The sequence below is a fragment of the Schistocerca cancellata genome, chromosome 2, assembly GCF_023864275.1.
Source record: "Schistocerca cancellata isolate TAMUIC-IGC-003103 chromosome 2, iqSchCanc2.1, whole genome shotgun sequence".
Lineage (NCBI taxonomy): Eukaryota > Metazoa > Arthropoda > Insecta > Orthoptera > Acrididae > Schistocerca > Schistocerca cancellata.
The window spans coordinates 399,615,984-399,633,035 of record NC_064627.1 but is presented as its reverse complement, the minus strand read 5'-3'; the positions used below and the strand labels follow the sequence as shown (position 1 = coordinate 399,633,035).

Genomic DNA, 17,052 nt, shown 5'->3' with positions numbered 1-17,052 from the left:
CACCACGTTCAGAGTCACCTAAATCTTGATAAGTTGCCATTGCAGCAGCAGTAACCGATCTATGATCTGCGCCAGACACTTGTCTTAAATAGTCGTTCCCGACCGCAGCGCCGTCTTCTGCCTGTTTACATATCTCTGTAGTTGAGTGCGCATGCTTGTACCAGTTTCCTATACCAGTTCCTTTGGCGCTTCAGTGTATGTGAAATAATCGAAAGTGAAATGACTTGCAGGACTGACTTGCATATATACGAAAGTCAAAGGAACCTTCGGTGAAATTAAAGGCAAGGGCTGTAACCTTAAGAGTTCAATGGAAAATTAACTGTAAAATGCGGCGGACAGAGCGGATAGGTGGAGGGATTACACTGGAAGCCTCTATGAGAGAGAAGACTTGTCTGATGACGTAATAGAAAAAGAAATAGTAGTCGATAGGGAAGAGAGAGGGGAACACAGCATTAGAATCCGAATTTAAGAGCTTTGGATGACTTAAGACGCAATAAGGCAGAAAGGATAGATGAGATTCCATCGGAATTTCTAAAAACCATTGGGGGAAGTAGCAACAAAACGGCTATTCACGTCAGTGTGTAGATTGTATGAGACTGACGATATAGCGTAAGACTTCCGGAAGAACAGCATCCATACAATTCCGAAGATAGCAAGAGCCGAGAAGTGCGAAAATCATCGCACAATCAGCTTAACAGTTCATGCACCCAAGTTGCTGAAAGAAAAACATAGAGAGGTATAGAAAAGCAAAGTTAGTATCTTTTAGATGACGGTCAGTTTGGCTTTAGGAGAGGTAGGGGCACAAGAGAGGCACTTCTGATGTTGAGCCTGGTAAACGAAGCAAGACTGAAGAAAAAGAAAGACACGTTCCTAGCAATTGTCAACGTGGAAAACGCTTTCGACAGTGTAAAATGACGGAGGATGTCCGAAATTCTGAGAAAAGTAGGAATAAGATGTATGGAGAGACGGGTAATATATAGTATGTACAAGAACCTGAAGGGAACAATAAGAGTGAGAGACCAAGAACGAAGTGCTCGGATTAAAACGGTGTAAGACAGAGATGTAGGTTTCCACCCCTAGTGTTCAATCTATATATCACAGAAGCAATGACAGAAGTAAAAGGAAGTATCAAGTGTGGGATTAAAATCAAGGTGAAAGGATATTAATGATAAGATTCGCTGATGACATTCATCTACATCTACATCCATACTCCGCAAGCCACCTGACGGTGTGTGGCGGAGGGTACCTTCAGTACCTCTATCGGTTCTCCCTTCTATTCCAGTCTCGTATTGTTCGTGGAAAGAAGGATTGTCGGTATGCCTCTGTGTGGGCTCTAATCTCTCTGATTTTATCCTCATGGTCTCTTCGCGAGATATACGTAGGAGGGAGCAATATACTGCTTGACTCTTCGGTGAAGGTATGTTCTCGAAACTTTGACAAAAGCCCGTACCGAGCTACTGAGCGTCTCTCCTGCAGAGTCTTCCACTGGAGTTTATCTATCATCTCCGTAACGCTTTCGCGATTACTAAGTGATCCTGTAACAAAGCGCGCTGCTCTCCGTTGGATCTTCTCTATGTCTTGTATCAACCCTATCTGGTACGGATCCCACACTGCTGAGCAGTATTCAAGCAGTGGGCGAACAAGCGTACTGTAACCTACTTCCTTTGTTTTCGGATTGCATTTCCTTAGGATTCTTCCAATGAATCTCAGTCTGGCATCTGCTTTACCGACAATCAACATTATATGATCATTCCATTTTAAATCACTCCTAATGCATACTCCCAGATAATTTATGGTATTAACTGCTTCCAGTTGCTGACCTGCTATTTTGTAGCTAAATGATAATGGATCTATCTTTCTGTGTATCCGCAGCACATTACACTTGTCTACATTGAGATTCAGTTGCCATTCCCTGCACCATGCGTCAATTCGCTGCAGATCCTCCTGCATTTCAGTACAATTTTCCATTGTTACAACCTCTCGATACACCGCAGCATCATCTGCAAAAAGCCTCAGTGAACTTCCGATGTCATCCACCAGGTCATTTATGTATATTGTGAACAGCAACGGTCCTATGACACTCCCCTGCGGCACACCTGAAATTACTCTTACTTCGGAAGACTTCTCTCCATTGAGAATAACATGCTGCGTCCTGTTATCTAGGAACTCCTCAATCCAATCACACAATTGGTCTGATAGTCCATATGCTCTTACTTTGTTCAATAAACGACTGTGGGGAACTGTATCGAACGCCTTGCGGAAGTCAAGAAACACGGCATCTACCTGTGAACCCGTGTCTATGGCCCTCTGAGTCTCGTGGACGAATAGCGCGAGCTGGGTTTCACATGACCGTCTTTTTCGAAACCCATGCTGATTCCTACAGAGTAGATTTCTAGTCTCCAGAAAAGTCATTATACTCGAACACAATACGTGTTCCAAAATTCTACAACTGATCGACGTTAGAGATATAGGTCTATAGTTCTGCACATCTGTTCGACGTCCCTTCTTGAAAACGGGGATGACCTGTGCCCTTTTCCAATCCTTTGGAACGCTACGCTCTTCTAGAGACCTACGGTACACCGCTGCAAGAAGGGGGGCAAGATCCTTCGCGTACTCTGTGTAAAATTGAACTGGTATCCCATCAGGTCCAGAGGCCTTTCCTCTTTTGAGCGATTTTAATTGCTTCTCTATCCCTCTGTCGTCTATTTCGATATCTACCATTTTGTCATCTGTGCGACAATCTAGAGAAGGAACTACAGTGCAATCTTCCTCTGTGAAACAACTTTGGAAAAAGACATTTAGTATCTCGGCCTTTAGTCTGTCATCCTCTGTTTCAGTACCATTTTGGTCACAGAGTGTCTGGACATTTTGTTTTGATCCACCTACCGCTTTGACATAAGACCAAAATTTCTTAGGATTTTCTGCCAAGTCAGTACATAGAACTTTACTTTCGAATTCATTGAACGCCTCTCGCATAGCTCTCTTCACACTACATTTCGCTTCGCGTAATTTTTGTTTGTCTGCAAGGCTTTGGCTATGTTTATGTTTGCTGTGGAGTTCCCTTTGCTTCCGCAGCAGTTTTCTAACTCGGTTGTTGAACCACGGTGGCTCTTTTCCATCTCTTACGATCTTGCTTGGCACATACTCATCTAACGCATATTGTACGATGGTTTTGAACTTTGTCCACTGATCCTCAACACTATCAGTACTTGAGACAAAACTTTTGTGTTGAAAGTGAGGAATAATTACAGAATCTGTTGAATGGAATGAATAAGCTAATCAGTCGAGAATATGGACAGTGAGTAAATCGAGGAAGGTACTCAGAAGTAGCGGAAATGAGAATACTGAGAAACTTAACATCAGAATTGATGATCACTAAAAAAATGAAGTTATGGAATTCTGCTAGCTAGGCAGCAGAATAACTCATGACGGATGGAGCAATGACGACATCAAAAGCAATCCAGCACTCTCAAACAGGGCATTCCTGGCCAAGACAGGTCCACTAGTATCACATCTACACCTTGGGGAAGAAATTTCTGAGAATGTACGTTTGGTTGATTTGCAGCAAACTGAAAAACAGAAAATGACGTCTTTGTCAAAATGTACCGCTGGAAGTTTTAGATATTGTACAGGTGCAGTTTAATAAACGTGATCGTATAGCAGGCTTTAAAAATGCGTTTACTATTATTATTGCCACAAAACGTTTATAAATGGTATGGTGAATACCAAAACCGTTAATTAAGTAAATATTTTGTAATACAACAAGGACACAGAAAGGCATTATGGGAAGTGGTGCACAGATTGCATTTGGCTGCCGTCGGGTTGTCGTCCTAGGGAGGAGTCGGTCCGCGTGCAAATGGCTGACGTCTTATTCATAGGCCTCTCTGCTCTGACCTTCCAAACCGGCGTGCCGGCGCTTGACTTTACGCTGGAACAGCATCACTATTGAGGAACAAACATTGTAACAGGGGAGGGACCTGATCAGCCAAACTGGTCACATGTTGTTGTTGTGGTCTTCAGTCCTGAGACTGGTCTGATGCAGCTCTCCATGCTAATCTATCCTGTGCAAGCTTCTTCATCTCCCAGTACCTACTGCAACCTACATCCTTCTGAATATGTTTAGTGTATTCATCTCTTGGTCTCCCTCTACGATTTTTACCCTCCACGCTGCCCTCCAATGCTAAATTTGTGATCCCTTGATGCCTCAGAACATGTCCTACCAAACGGTCCCTTCTTCTTGTCAAGTTGTGCCACAAACTCCTCTTCTCCCCAATTCTATTCAATACCTCCTCATTAGTTATGTGATCTACCCATCTAATCTTCAGCATTCTTCTGTAGCACCACATTTCGAAAGCTGGTCACATAATAGAATGAAATTTTCACTCTACAGCGGAGTGTGCGCTGATATGAAACTTCCTGGCAGATTAAAACTGTGTGCCGAACCGAGACTCGACCTCGGGATCCTTTGCCTTTCGCGGGCAAGTGCTCTACCAACTGAGCTGCCCAAGCACGACTCACGCCCTGTCCTCACAGCTACAATTCCGCCAGTACCTCGTCTCTTACCTTCCAAACTTCACAGAAGCTCTCCTCATTCTAGAAACATCCCCCAGGCTGTGGCTAAGCCATGTCTCCATAATATCCTTTCTTATAGGAGCTGCAAGGTTCGCAGGAGAGCTTCTGTGAAGTTTGGAAGGTAGGAGACGAGGTACTGGCGGAATTGAAGCTGTGAGGACGGGGTATAAGTCGTGCTTGGGTAGCTCAGTTGGTAGAGCACTTGCCCGCGAAAGGCAAAGGTTCCGAGTTCGAGTCTCGGTCCGGCACACAGTTTTCATCTGGTCACATAATTCTTCGCAGTTATGCGACCTCACAGAGTAATCATAGGGCCTACGGAATACCACGATATGACTACGCAAACCATCACAGAACCCCAGCCATGGTTCACTCTTGCGATGTAAACTCGGCTAGAAGTTAGAAACACTGTGAAACAATACTCATCTGACCAAAAGACTTTCTTCCATTGCTCCATATTCCAGGTTTTATGGCTTCGGCAACAACTTTTCCTATTACGAGCATTTGCAACTCTGATGAGAAGTTACAGAATTCACTTCGCCCTGCAATTCCCTACTTACGGAGCTGCCTTCTTCTTGCTTTGACACAGAGACGATTTGCGAGTGCGACATTCAGTCCTGCAGTGGTTCTTGCAGCTCTCGTTCTTTTACCTTCCGTCACAATCCTCTTCAACGGCAGATTGTCATGATCGCTCTACACACACGTTCATCCTGGTTCTGACTTACCAGGTGACCTTTTCCACTGTCCCTGTATACGGTATAAACCTTCCACACGGTGACTCTTGAAACAACAAACACTTGCTTACGGAAGCATCCACCATACAAGCAATTTGACCACGTTCGTATGCACTGAGCTCCGACATGACGCACTTACAACTAGACACATCGCTGTTCCAATCACGACTGACACTTTATACGTATCCAGGACATTTCACAGGTGCCGTTAGTGGCGAAATGCAACGGCCCAACCTGCCGGCTTGGCTAGCACCTGCGTTTATGTTCAGTCATGCATTTCTCGCGGAGCTTCCTTAATATGGTCCAAAAACTGTGTAAGTTCTTTTTACAGGAAAATCTTAGAGCGAATTCTAAGCATAAAACGTTAGTTAGCTAAGTGAGTCGTCAAGAGGGATGAATAAAGACATTCACAAATTTAGTCCACACGATGTCGTCTAACATAACATTTTCCAGTTCCAAGTACGCATGCAGGGGTAGGCTGATGTTACGTGGATAGGCGGCAGTGCTTGACACCCATACAAGCTCATTATGATCGGGCGTTAACAGCGACTACGCCTGTACGGCCGGCTACTTGCGACTGATTGTCTGCCAGCGACTTGCCGCTGAGGCATCCTTCTTGTCGACAATGTAGCCGTGTCAATCATCGCTGGATACATCTATCTGTTAAAGCGGTACTCTTATCCGTCCCGTCAAAGTCGCTTGTTTAGCGAAAAGATTAGGACAATGTGGGAAACTATTTGACATCATAATTTCTTTTTTCTTTTTTTTTCCAACACAGTCGCCTGTTGCTTAGATGCAATTTGTTTTGCCACTAAGTGAAAGTCTAGCAGATCCTCAAATTACCTATTTGCGGCTGCTATTATCTCTTCACTATGCTGAGTGCACTTTCCATCGACAAACGTCTTCAGATATGTAAATAAGTAGTAGTAAGCAGGTGTCATTCCTGGTCAATGGTATGAATTATCTAACAACTGTTACTTCAAATACCATAACTTTCCCGTTGCCCAAGCATTTTTTTTTTAAATCTGGCAAAACGCAGATGCTTCTTCTTTTGCAAAACAAACCTATTGCATATTTTTTCAAACAACTGGTTGAGAATATTTGCGTAGTAATAGTTTCTTCATGTGTGAGTCCACGGCCTCAAAGTAATTTCTAAATGCTAAAACCACTTTAAAGCCCCACCAAAGGCTGTCAGATTTTTTTTATTTATCAATTTTATTGCAACATGAATTACATTTCTGACCAGTTTCAGCCTATCGACATTTTCAAATCCAGCTGTGTCGGTGAAATGTTATCGTATTTTAAAACTATTTACCAGTTTGCTTCTCAGTGCAATTTATGACGAAGTTACAACCATTTATTTCACTTATATGAAAATTTGCGGACCTATTTTTCACCTGCAAAATGCTCCAACTTCATAAAAATCTTGGCAGTCTGCGGTGGACATATAAAATGCTTTCAGTATAGAGAAATTTGTGTAGTAGCCCACAGTTATAGCGTTACGCGCTCGAAGGTAACAAGTTGGAACTTAGCCTTCCTGGTGCAAGTGCATAGCCTTCTAATACATAAAACGCTGTTTTATTGCTGCCTTTACGTAGCAGACCAACGTATCATGTACGGTACAAATTGGGGCACAAAAGAAGTTGAATACTTTTAATTGTTCAAACATAGATGAGAAATCCGTTTTCGCATTTACAAGAACCTCCCATTTGCTGATCATCCAATAACACATTGTGCATGTTCTCATTGGTTTCGACTGTGGTTTCATTTTTGAGACAGACATACTTCGTGTGCATCATTTTCATAATCAATACAGCAGTTTTGCAATCAGCCACCCAGTGCTTAAATGCCGAAATTGACGGTGCACACTCTTTATAAACCGTACAAAAAGAACGTCATCATATTCCGGTGTACTGATTTCAAGGTCTTACGTACATCACGACTAGTTTAGAAAGACGTATAAACCGAATTTCTCAAGCAATTGGCAAGCAACGGATGATCGCATCTGATGGTACAACAACTTGTTACATGAAGTCTGTTGTCAGTTCACCACCGAAACCTGTAACTAAAACTATTTGCGATTGGTTTTCGTAGTTTAATATTTCTGCACATTTATATATACTGCCATTTTAACGAGGCCATTCACTGACTGGTTCTCGCCTAATGTAGGGGAGACATGCCTAAATTGTACCATTTTTGAGATTTCATTTATTGTAGCCTAAACACTAAGTTTCAAAATTATTTAACCACTGCCATTCTCATCTACAGGATGTCGTTCTTCGCATGTAAAGTAAAGGATTGAAATTCCGAGAAAAATAAACACACTGTGCTTAATTTTCTAAACATCCCCAAGCGGTACAAATTAGGAATCTGGTTTCTCGATTTGTTCCAGTGGGCGCATAAATTGTACCACACCTATCTTTCTGAGCTCAAAGATATATACTACTCTTAAGTATAAGGAAAGTTGCATATATTAATTCTCACCCCTCTACAGGCATTGCAATACAAATTTTTCCTTTATCCCCCCCCCCCTTCTCCGCACTTTTCATGAATTCGTGTTTTGATTTTCATGAATATGATTATTTTTCCGTTCGATCTTCCTCGCACAACTCGCTGTACCCTTTTATGAATGGGTTTCTGTGATGGCTTACCCGCAGAGGCTCCAAAACTTTTCTTTTTTTTTCAGGCGGGGCCGCGGTTCTATATTTCTTCTCTTGTGATTCGTTTACTTTTATACCATGGGCTGTTTATCAGCTTATAGGCTTCTTGGCTGCATCCTGAAGTTTTGGTTGGAGCTTTCACCATTTTCTTCGGATTCCGCGATATCTATTGAACGGAAACGTTCATCCCACTTTTTGCCTGCCATGGTGGCATTGATATTACGGGGCAATCAGTTTCGTTCTGCAATGCTTAACGGAACTTTTCTTATGTCCAGCATGCTTAAACCGAAACTCATCTTTCATGTGTAAGAATCTACTCTTCCAGTTTGTTTTCAGATTCGATGAAAAACACTTTAATGCGGCCAGAAAATTTTATATACCTGTTTACGTTTTATTTCTATTTTCGCTATTTAGCGAAGAGGACGTAAGCGCCTGGCCGTGGCACAATTTAAGACTAGCCAGTTCTGCGAGTTCTACTACTGAAACGTCCCCTTAGAACAAATTATACAAGATTGTGCTTAAACTGACACACAATGTTTTTAGCGCAACGCAATCTGACTATCAAAGATCCCTGCAAAAGAATGGCCCTGAGTAACTTTAACCTATACCTTTCACAAATCACTTACCTCACAAAAATCTTCGTTACTCGAACTACTGCAATACAGCGAGCGCCACTATTGCCAGCTAAATAAAAGATTCAAACTGCAGAAGGCACTTACTACTGATAGGGATAGTTAGCAAACGAAAGATATTAATAGAGAACAAACAATGTATTTACCTTAATAGTCATAATATATATAGCAGTTCATGACAAATTTCAAAACTCCGCCATCTCTCTCCCCACATCCACCACTGCTGGCGGCTCACCTCCAACTGCGCAACGCTACGCGCTGTTCACATCCAGCTGCCGCTGCCTAACACTACAATGGCAGACAACAATGCAAACTAGCCACAGACTGCACACAGCACAGCCAGTGATTTTCATATAGAGCGCTACGTAACGTTGCCAATAAGAAAACATAAACAGCCTACTTACACTACTTCCACAGCGACATCAAGAACAGGCACTCGTATAGCAGCGACTTAGAAACTGCATTACTTTTCTTGTATTACGATTTGTATATGCTGAAGAGATTTCTTGTATGTCTGTTGTCTTTTGCTCGTGACACATCTGTATCTCACAGAGTATTTTAATCATTTACTTTCCATAGTATACTTCTCTAATTTGATTTACTTGAATTATTGTCTAGCTATCCGAGAAAGGAGGTTTCTTAGGCACCCCATATTTGACGTGTAGGCGGGATACAACAGGTGCTGTGTTCTAAGACGAATGGTCCGTGTTCAGACAGCCCGTATCGTCCGGGACTGGTTTTACGAGCTCGAGGATGAGTCGTCACATCTCTCGTGGCCCCCACAGTCAACAGAACTCAATGCTGTGCACGTTCATCTTCGATAGCTAAACTTGCGACTGTTTTTCAAGAAGAATGATATAAAATTTCCTTGGAAATCACACAGGACCTATATTCATTCCGGCATACGTGGAAGCTGTTTTGAATGTCAACAACTTTTCTGCACCTCACTAGCCACGGTAATGTGTTTGTTCTTTTGGTGTTTCCACACTTTTGCGCAACCGCTGTATGCGTGTGTGCGAGTTTAGACCAAACAAAGCAGGTTTTGGCAACCACATCTAGTACATGTCTGATAAGCAGCGAAACTAAACCGTCTTCGCACCCTGTCATGTGGCTACTCACGCAACTGGAGGGCTGAAGCTGGTGCGACGACGGTGATGACCAACGCCAGAAGCAGCGGCGGCGGCAAGCGGCAGGCGGCGGCAGAGACGGCCATGTCGGAGTCGCTGCGGGGGCCAGCTGCACTGAGATGAGCTTAGAGGCGGCTGCCCGGCGTTATATAGCGAGTGTGGGTCTTGAACCCCGTGCCCATCACCGGGACGCGTGCTCACGTGTTGCGCCACCCTGCCCATCGGAGTGTCACGGGAGACGCCTGACTTGTCCGGACCGCCTGTCCTCGGCTGTCGCAGAACAAAGTCTCCGGAAGCTGCAAAAAGACAACACCGCTGTACACGTTGCCGAGGGCAATGCGTCAACAAATGCCTCTGAATAGCTGCTGGTGCTCTGTCTTCCATCACTCATCGCTCTGCCCTGCGTGTGTCTACCTTCTTTTTTTCCCTGTACGTGACAGTGAAGTCATAAGAAACACACCTCTGTCTTTCCTCGGAGAGCCTCACACTCTCTCACGTACTACCGATTCAGTTCAAAATTTCTAAGCTTCAACCGCTATTCGTGGGAAATCTTACGGATACCGCTCTTAGGACAGTTGACTGAAATTAATCTTTTTGGGGAGATAAATTGATTGAAACTAAATGATCTGAACACAAGAATCATCTAGTCTTAGCCGTTTCTTGGAAAGTTCAGTGCTTTTTGTCAAATTTGAAAGCATGAAAATGAACCTGTTTCGCATTTACTTGTCAACAAAATTAATCACAAGCTGCGATATTGTCGCTAGCAAAACAGTGATCCGTATATACAATAAGTTTCCTTTAATTTACGTCTATGGTAACAAACTTTTTGTTAACAGATTACCGGTTTCGGTCTATAATGACCATCATATATATGCACGAGTCATGTTGTCAGTAGCACATCAGGACTTTGTTTTTATAAAACAGATCTGATGATGGTCACTTTAGACCGAAACCGGTAATCTGTCAACAAAAAGTTTGTGACCATAGACGTAAATTAAATGAAACAAAATGAATTCCTGGATCCTAGGGTACAGCGTTCAGTGACGACCAACACATACCGACTGATGTTTCCAAGCTAAGAATTGCCATCCACCGTCGCCACCAAAGACTACGACCACCTGAGAAATCGTCTATATTGGAGCACTGCTTAGTGGTTGAGGGGATGAATTCGGCAACCACGTTCTATTGCTAATTCTTCGTACACAACGTGGTCGTGTGGTAGCGTTCTCGCTTCCCGCGCCCGGGTTCCCGGGTTCGATTCCCGGATGGGTCAGGGATTTTCTCTGCCTCGTGATGACTGGGTGTTGTGTGATGTCCTTAGGTTAGTTAGGTTTAAGTAGTTCTAAGTTCGAGGGGACTGACGACCATAGTTGTTAAGTCCCATAGTGTTCAGAGCCATTTGAACCATTTTTTCGTACACAAGGAATAGATTGAAAGTGATTTGGTGCATAATATAATTAACAGAAACAAGGACTCTCCTTTAATTGGGATTGGGAACCTCCTTGTAATCTATCTGAGGAAAATGCTCTGAATTAGCAGGCAGACGGTTTATGGTGTCTATCATACACAGCGATTCATCGCTCTTACCAGCGGCCAACACGTGACGTTCAGGCTGCATTGTGCGTTGCACTGGTGGCCCCTGGTACAAGGCCTAGACAGAGCGATGCCACCATGACCACGCCACTTCTTTAAGACTCACCACAGTCTCATCTTGGAAGATGGTGAACAGCTGCACTGCTGTTTATTTTAGGATACCACAGAAAACTTTTCAATAATACTATGAAAATCTCCTTCTGTTTAGATCCATACAATTTTGGCAAAGAACAGTACGTAATGTAATCTCTCAGGTTTTCTCCACAAGTATTTTCTGTTTTATTGTGAACTAATCGATGGTATGGCGACGGGTCCGTTATCGCCTGTCGTGGCTGACCTACACACGGAAAACTCTGAAGCAAAGGCACTAGGATCCACCAAGTTGAAACCCAAGTGTTTCTATAGTTACGTGGACGACACGTTCCTGCTGTGACCGCATGGAGCGTAAAAGCTTCAAGAGTTCCTCGACGTGTTAGTTAAGACCGGACTGATCCCCAGGTCATAGTGCATACAGAAAACCTACACAGACTGACCCTTATCTGGAAGCCCCTAGCGTTCACCAACCGTCACAAACATATTCGGTGCTAAAGACTCTGGTGCATAGAGATCGAACACCTTCAGACAAAAAAGAACCTCACCGGAGAACTAAAACAACTACACTGGCGTTCCAATGGAATGGGTTCTCAGAGCGTCAAACTGCACGGGCGATGCAGTCACAATCAAGAACGCTGAGAAAGAGATTGAGACAGAGACTGAGGTAAAAGAAGCCACAGATGGCTTATCTGCCTTATTCTGGCCCAATACCCAGAAAGATCGGTAGACTTCAACGGATACATGGCATGCAGTGTATTTCGCTCCCTTCAACTAAGATAAAAAGTATTCATTGTAATGTTAAAGACGACCTACGTCTCCGAAAGCCAGTTGTGTATCGCATTCCTTGCGAGTGTGGCATGTCGTACATTGGACAGTTTATCAGAACAGTCGAGGGGAGATGCAAGGCACCTCAGTGAGCGACGCACCCGACTAAAACAACAAAGCAGAAAGAGAACTACAGATTCAAACAGCCAAGGTCGTTACTGTACAGGTGAAGACTCTGGTCCATAGAGCTTGAACGTTTTGAAACAAAGAGAGCCTCACCGGAGAGTTAAAACACTTACACTGGTGTTACGATGGACAGTTAATTAATATTAAACCTTTTCGGGAGATAAATTGATTATAACTTAATTATTCTTCATTCTGCTAATGTACGAACATTACCTTTTATAGTCAATGCAATACAAACGTTATTTTATGTAACAGTTATTTTATGCTTCACTTGCTGATGTACTGTTGTTCTCATGTTCATAAAAGATCATTCTGTGATATGATAGGATATAAGATGCATTTGGTCAAGACTCAGTGAAATGTACTGCTGAAGATCTTATGACGCCAACGTAGTTTACTGAAATGGTCATCATAATAAATGCTGTACTATAGCTATCTTTTCTGTTTGAAGGCGTACTTGTCTTTCTGCATTAATCTAGATCTCTCCCTAACTTAACAATGTCAATCATATATAACAGAAACGAATTACAGTGAGACCAGTATCTTCTTGCAAACGAGAAGTTTTCTAACAGCAAGATGCAAGAAAACCTAATAACCAGGGATGAAGCTTTCAATTTCAGTGAACCTTGGGGTCCGGCACACACTTTATTCAAATCTCTCGCTGAGGTAATATGTGTTTTACGGAGTATCAGTGCGTGCTCTGCAAAATAAAAGAGCATCTAAGGGCGCAGTGGATGTCGGGTATCAAACTCGGTTATAAATATTGGCGCGAGGTCAATAATAACTCACAGTCCGAAGTCCAGCCACCGAGTACACATAACAGCGAAACTGAATCGTCCGACAAAATAGTGTGCGGAAAATGGAAACAACTCCGCTGAACAACTGGGAGCTCACTACTAACCAGTAAGAAATATTTATTCTGTCTATTGGAAACTATCTGCCAAGGCGGTTTGTTCTCATTTCATACAGTCCGCTTCGACTTTTACTTTCGACAATGAATATTCAAAAGAAGATCTATTATTCATTGAAGTATAAATATTACCAAACTGGTTTTTTGGATGTAAGGGTTAACACCAAATCTATGTAAAGAATTTCTACAGTGACAGAGGCAAGATATTTGTAAAGTTGCGTCTTCCAAAACTCCTAGGACGAGTCCACTCAACTTCTCTGATAACAATGGCACAATATCTAGAGAGCGCATTTGATCATACGCTCACCAGACAAACATTAGTCACCTCCTTACCAGGTAGTTTTGGAGCGTTGAACGTAGTGTACACCAATAATCTAAAACATTATCACTGTCTGTTTAATAGCGTGTTGGTGCACCATTCAAACATAATGCAGCAGGGATTCTGCTCGCTATGGGTCCTAGAAGTCCTTGACGGGACTCCAGAGGTACGTGGAACCAGATGTCTACGCACAGGCCAAGTAATTCCCGAAAATTACGGGGTGGTGCTTTACGGGCACGCAGCAGGCGCGATATGTGTTCCTGTGGGTGCAGATCAGACACATTTTCTGGCCGAGACATCAATGTGAGTTGATTATAATGGTTCAAATGGCTCTAAGCACTATAGGACTTAACATCTGAGGTCATCAGTCCCCTAGAACTTAGAATTACTTAAACCTAACTAACGTAAGAACATCACACACATCCATGCCCGAGGCAGGATTCGAACCAACGACTGCGTCAGCAGCGTGGTTCCAGACTGAAGCGCCTAGAACCGCTCGGCCACAGCGGCCGGCTTCATTATAATGCCCCTCGAAACACTGTAGCACGATTCTGACCTTTGAACGTGGACAGTTATCCTGCTGGAAGATGTCATCGCCGTAGGGGGATAATTCAAGCTTGAAGCGATGCAGGTGCTCCGCAATAATATTCAAGTAGTTCACTATTGTCATGATGGCTTTGGTTACCACCACACATCCCATGGGAAGCTCAGCTCAATGTACCCCACAGCATAATTCTACCCTTATCGGTCTGCAGCTGCGGAGTGTTGCATGTTTCGTGCAGCTATTCGCCAGGATGACGGAGTGCAATGACACAACCATCGACCTGGTGTAACAAGAAATGCGATTCATTCGGTAGGCAATACGTATCTATTACTCCACCGGGAAAATTTAGTGATGCTGCGCCCAATGCAATCATAAATGAAATTATCGTTGGGTCAATACGGGAACATGTAGGGGTCGTGTGATGTGGGGCTGCATATTTAACAACGGCCTTCGAACGGTGTGCTCTAAAACATTTGCGCCTGCACCAGCATTGTACTCTGTCTTCAGATTTGTCACAGATTTCTGCCTATCCTAGATTACACCGGGGAGGGGGGGGGAGGGGGGGGAGGGCGATGTGAACCTCCGTCCCCTACATTTTGTTATGAGACGTAATGGTCCAATACTGCACGGCCTACTCGTTATTTCACCAACCTTCAACCGGTTTCAGAACTACTTATATTAGTTGATTTCCGCGTTTGCGGCCCATATCTTTGCTATAATGACTGTCCATTTGTCTCTCTTCCGCTTACATTCCTCCCTTATTGCGTCAAGTGCACTCAACACCACCAGGAGGCATTCAGCCCTGCGATGAGCATTGGTCGTAATATTTGGCTCATCAGTGTGGAACTTGTCTCGTGTAGTGATGTAGCCCTAGACAGGCCACATACGTCGTTGCAGTGGTGCGTATGCAGTCGGACGTATGGAATCAGCGCAATAGGATGGGTCGCTGTGGAGCCGTTACAGAGTGGCAGCGGCATCTATTGTGTCCGGGCATACCCACGACCAAGGTGTGAATGAAGGGGTCGGGTTTGTCCGTCTATCAGCGCGCGGGAACTTTAGAATTCCTAAGCAATCAATACGAGGCGTCTTTGGAGCACAAATGTCGTTCATAATATGTTTTCATCTTCACTAATTGGTGCAGAGAGTCACAGTAGTCGCGTAGAGCACCTGATGTTCCCAGCATTGCCCCTTTCCACCACTGACTGTCATTAGTTCCAAAAAGTGCGAAGAAATGTTTTCTGCAAAAGTTAAGAGCTGTTGCGCCAGTGGTAAAAAGTCTTCTCATTCACCAGAGTGATTCTGTGAAGGGCTGCGCTAACGAAAGACTGCTTATGTAGTTAAGAAAATTGGGTTATTTGAAACCATCATGGGAACTAGTGGGCTCACACATTTCTACCGGCACTGTGGACTGCTCCAGTTTTAGTGAATCAAGATTTGTTCTGACCTATGGACCACATGGTAGATGTACCTATAGTGTGGCGCAGCATACTAAAAACACGTCGCAGATCACATTTGTTAGAGGATTTATCCTTGGTCGTCCCTGATAAAAATAGTTTCCAAGAGGAACATGTGTGTTTCTATGTATGTATCTAAGTATCCTTATGTACATAAGTACGTGTGTGTGTATGTTTCAATTTGCTGTAAATTTAATCTAATATTTTATCTTTGTAGTTAATGTCTAACAATTACATTCACATACACATATTTTCGACATGTAACTAAGTCTGTAATGACTGTTCAAGAAAGTATGGCATGTATACTCTAGCTGTCTTCGAAGTTTACATATACAATCATATACGCATTTATACATATACTTTTTATTATTATCATTATTATTATTATTATTTGCATCGGGACCCTGTTGAATCACGCAAAGCATTCTGCCTCATTTGAGCATTTTTTCGGATCTTTCACGAATCTCTCTTTTTTTTTTCTCCATGGAAACTCTTTCAATTCTCAGTCCACTTGGTCCCTGCTTTCTTTGGAACTTCATTCCTGCCTTAACGTTCTTCTTGTATATTCTGTCTTTGTATATGTCTGTGTCTTCAATTTCTGTTGGATCGTTTTCTGCTTTTCCTAGGCCGTGTTTGACCCCTTGTATGAATGTCAGAATTCTGCCGGTGAGCCTTGGAGGCAGGCTGCTGATGTGCCCTTAGAGCTTTAATCTTCTTTTTTCTGACATCTGCTATGTTTAACAACTTCTATGTGGTTTTCCTAGAGTATAATCTATACTCTTCACCAGTCAGCTTTTGGCCGAGAATTTTTTTCATGATTTCGCGTTCTTCATCCATTATCCTTTCCATGTCGCTTTTCGTATGGAATCTTGGTGTCTCACTAACATACAGTATTTCAGGTTTTATTGCTATGTTGTAGTGTCTGATCTTTGTTTTTCTCCTGTAGGTTCGAGGGTTTCACCTAGATATACATACATAGATACGCATATAGAGACGTACACTCATACACACAAAAGGGCGAAGAAAACATGCAGCACTTGGAGGCTAATAAGCCATTTCTCACCAAGGTTCTAGACATGATTTCCTAACAAAATCTGATCGGATGCATTTTGAAAACACATGTAGCTTCAGTCTGAAGAATACAGCTCTCCATGCTTGACTACCATGTCTCTCTTCGTTTCTGCATAACTATAGAAAACCACCTCTAATTCAACCTGCTTACTGCGCTCGTCCTTTGATTCGCGTCCACAATTTCACCCCCACCCCACGCACACACACACACACACTTATATCAGCTCACTGAGTAGACTGCTGGGACATCAAACCCACATCCTCAATGGAAATACGGTACGAATCCTCGTCAGATTCCTTCTTCAGATTTTAGACGTCCGTTCCCTAGTTCTCGTCATTCATAAGCAAGTCATCATTTTGTCACATGACACATAATAACCTATCAGATGACAACG

At 43.1% G+C, this 17,052-nt stretch overlaps 1 protein-coding gene across 1 annotated transcript in view; it reads right to left on the bottom strand.

Moving 5' to 3' along the window:
• The window catches only part of LOC126161831 (protein takeout-like), a 42,001-nt gene extending 32,162 nt beyond the window's left edge, over window positions 1-9,839 (bottom strand). Inside the window, exon 1 of the mRNA XM_049917934.1 lies at window positions 9,715-9,839. Coding sequence (XP_049773891.1) covers window positions 9,715-9,808 — 94 coding nt within the window. The 5' untranslated portion in view covers window positions 9,809-9,839. The remainder of the gene's footprint in view (window positions 1-9,714) is intronic.
• Window positions 9,840-17,052: the final 7,213 nt, after the last annotated feature.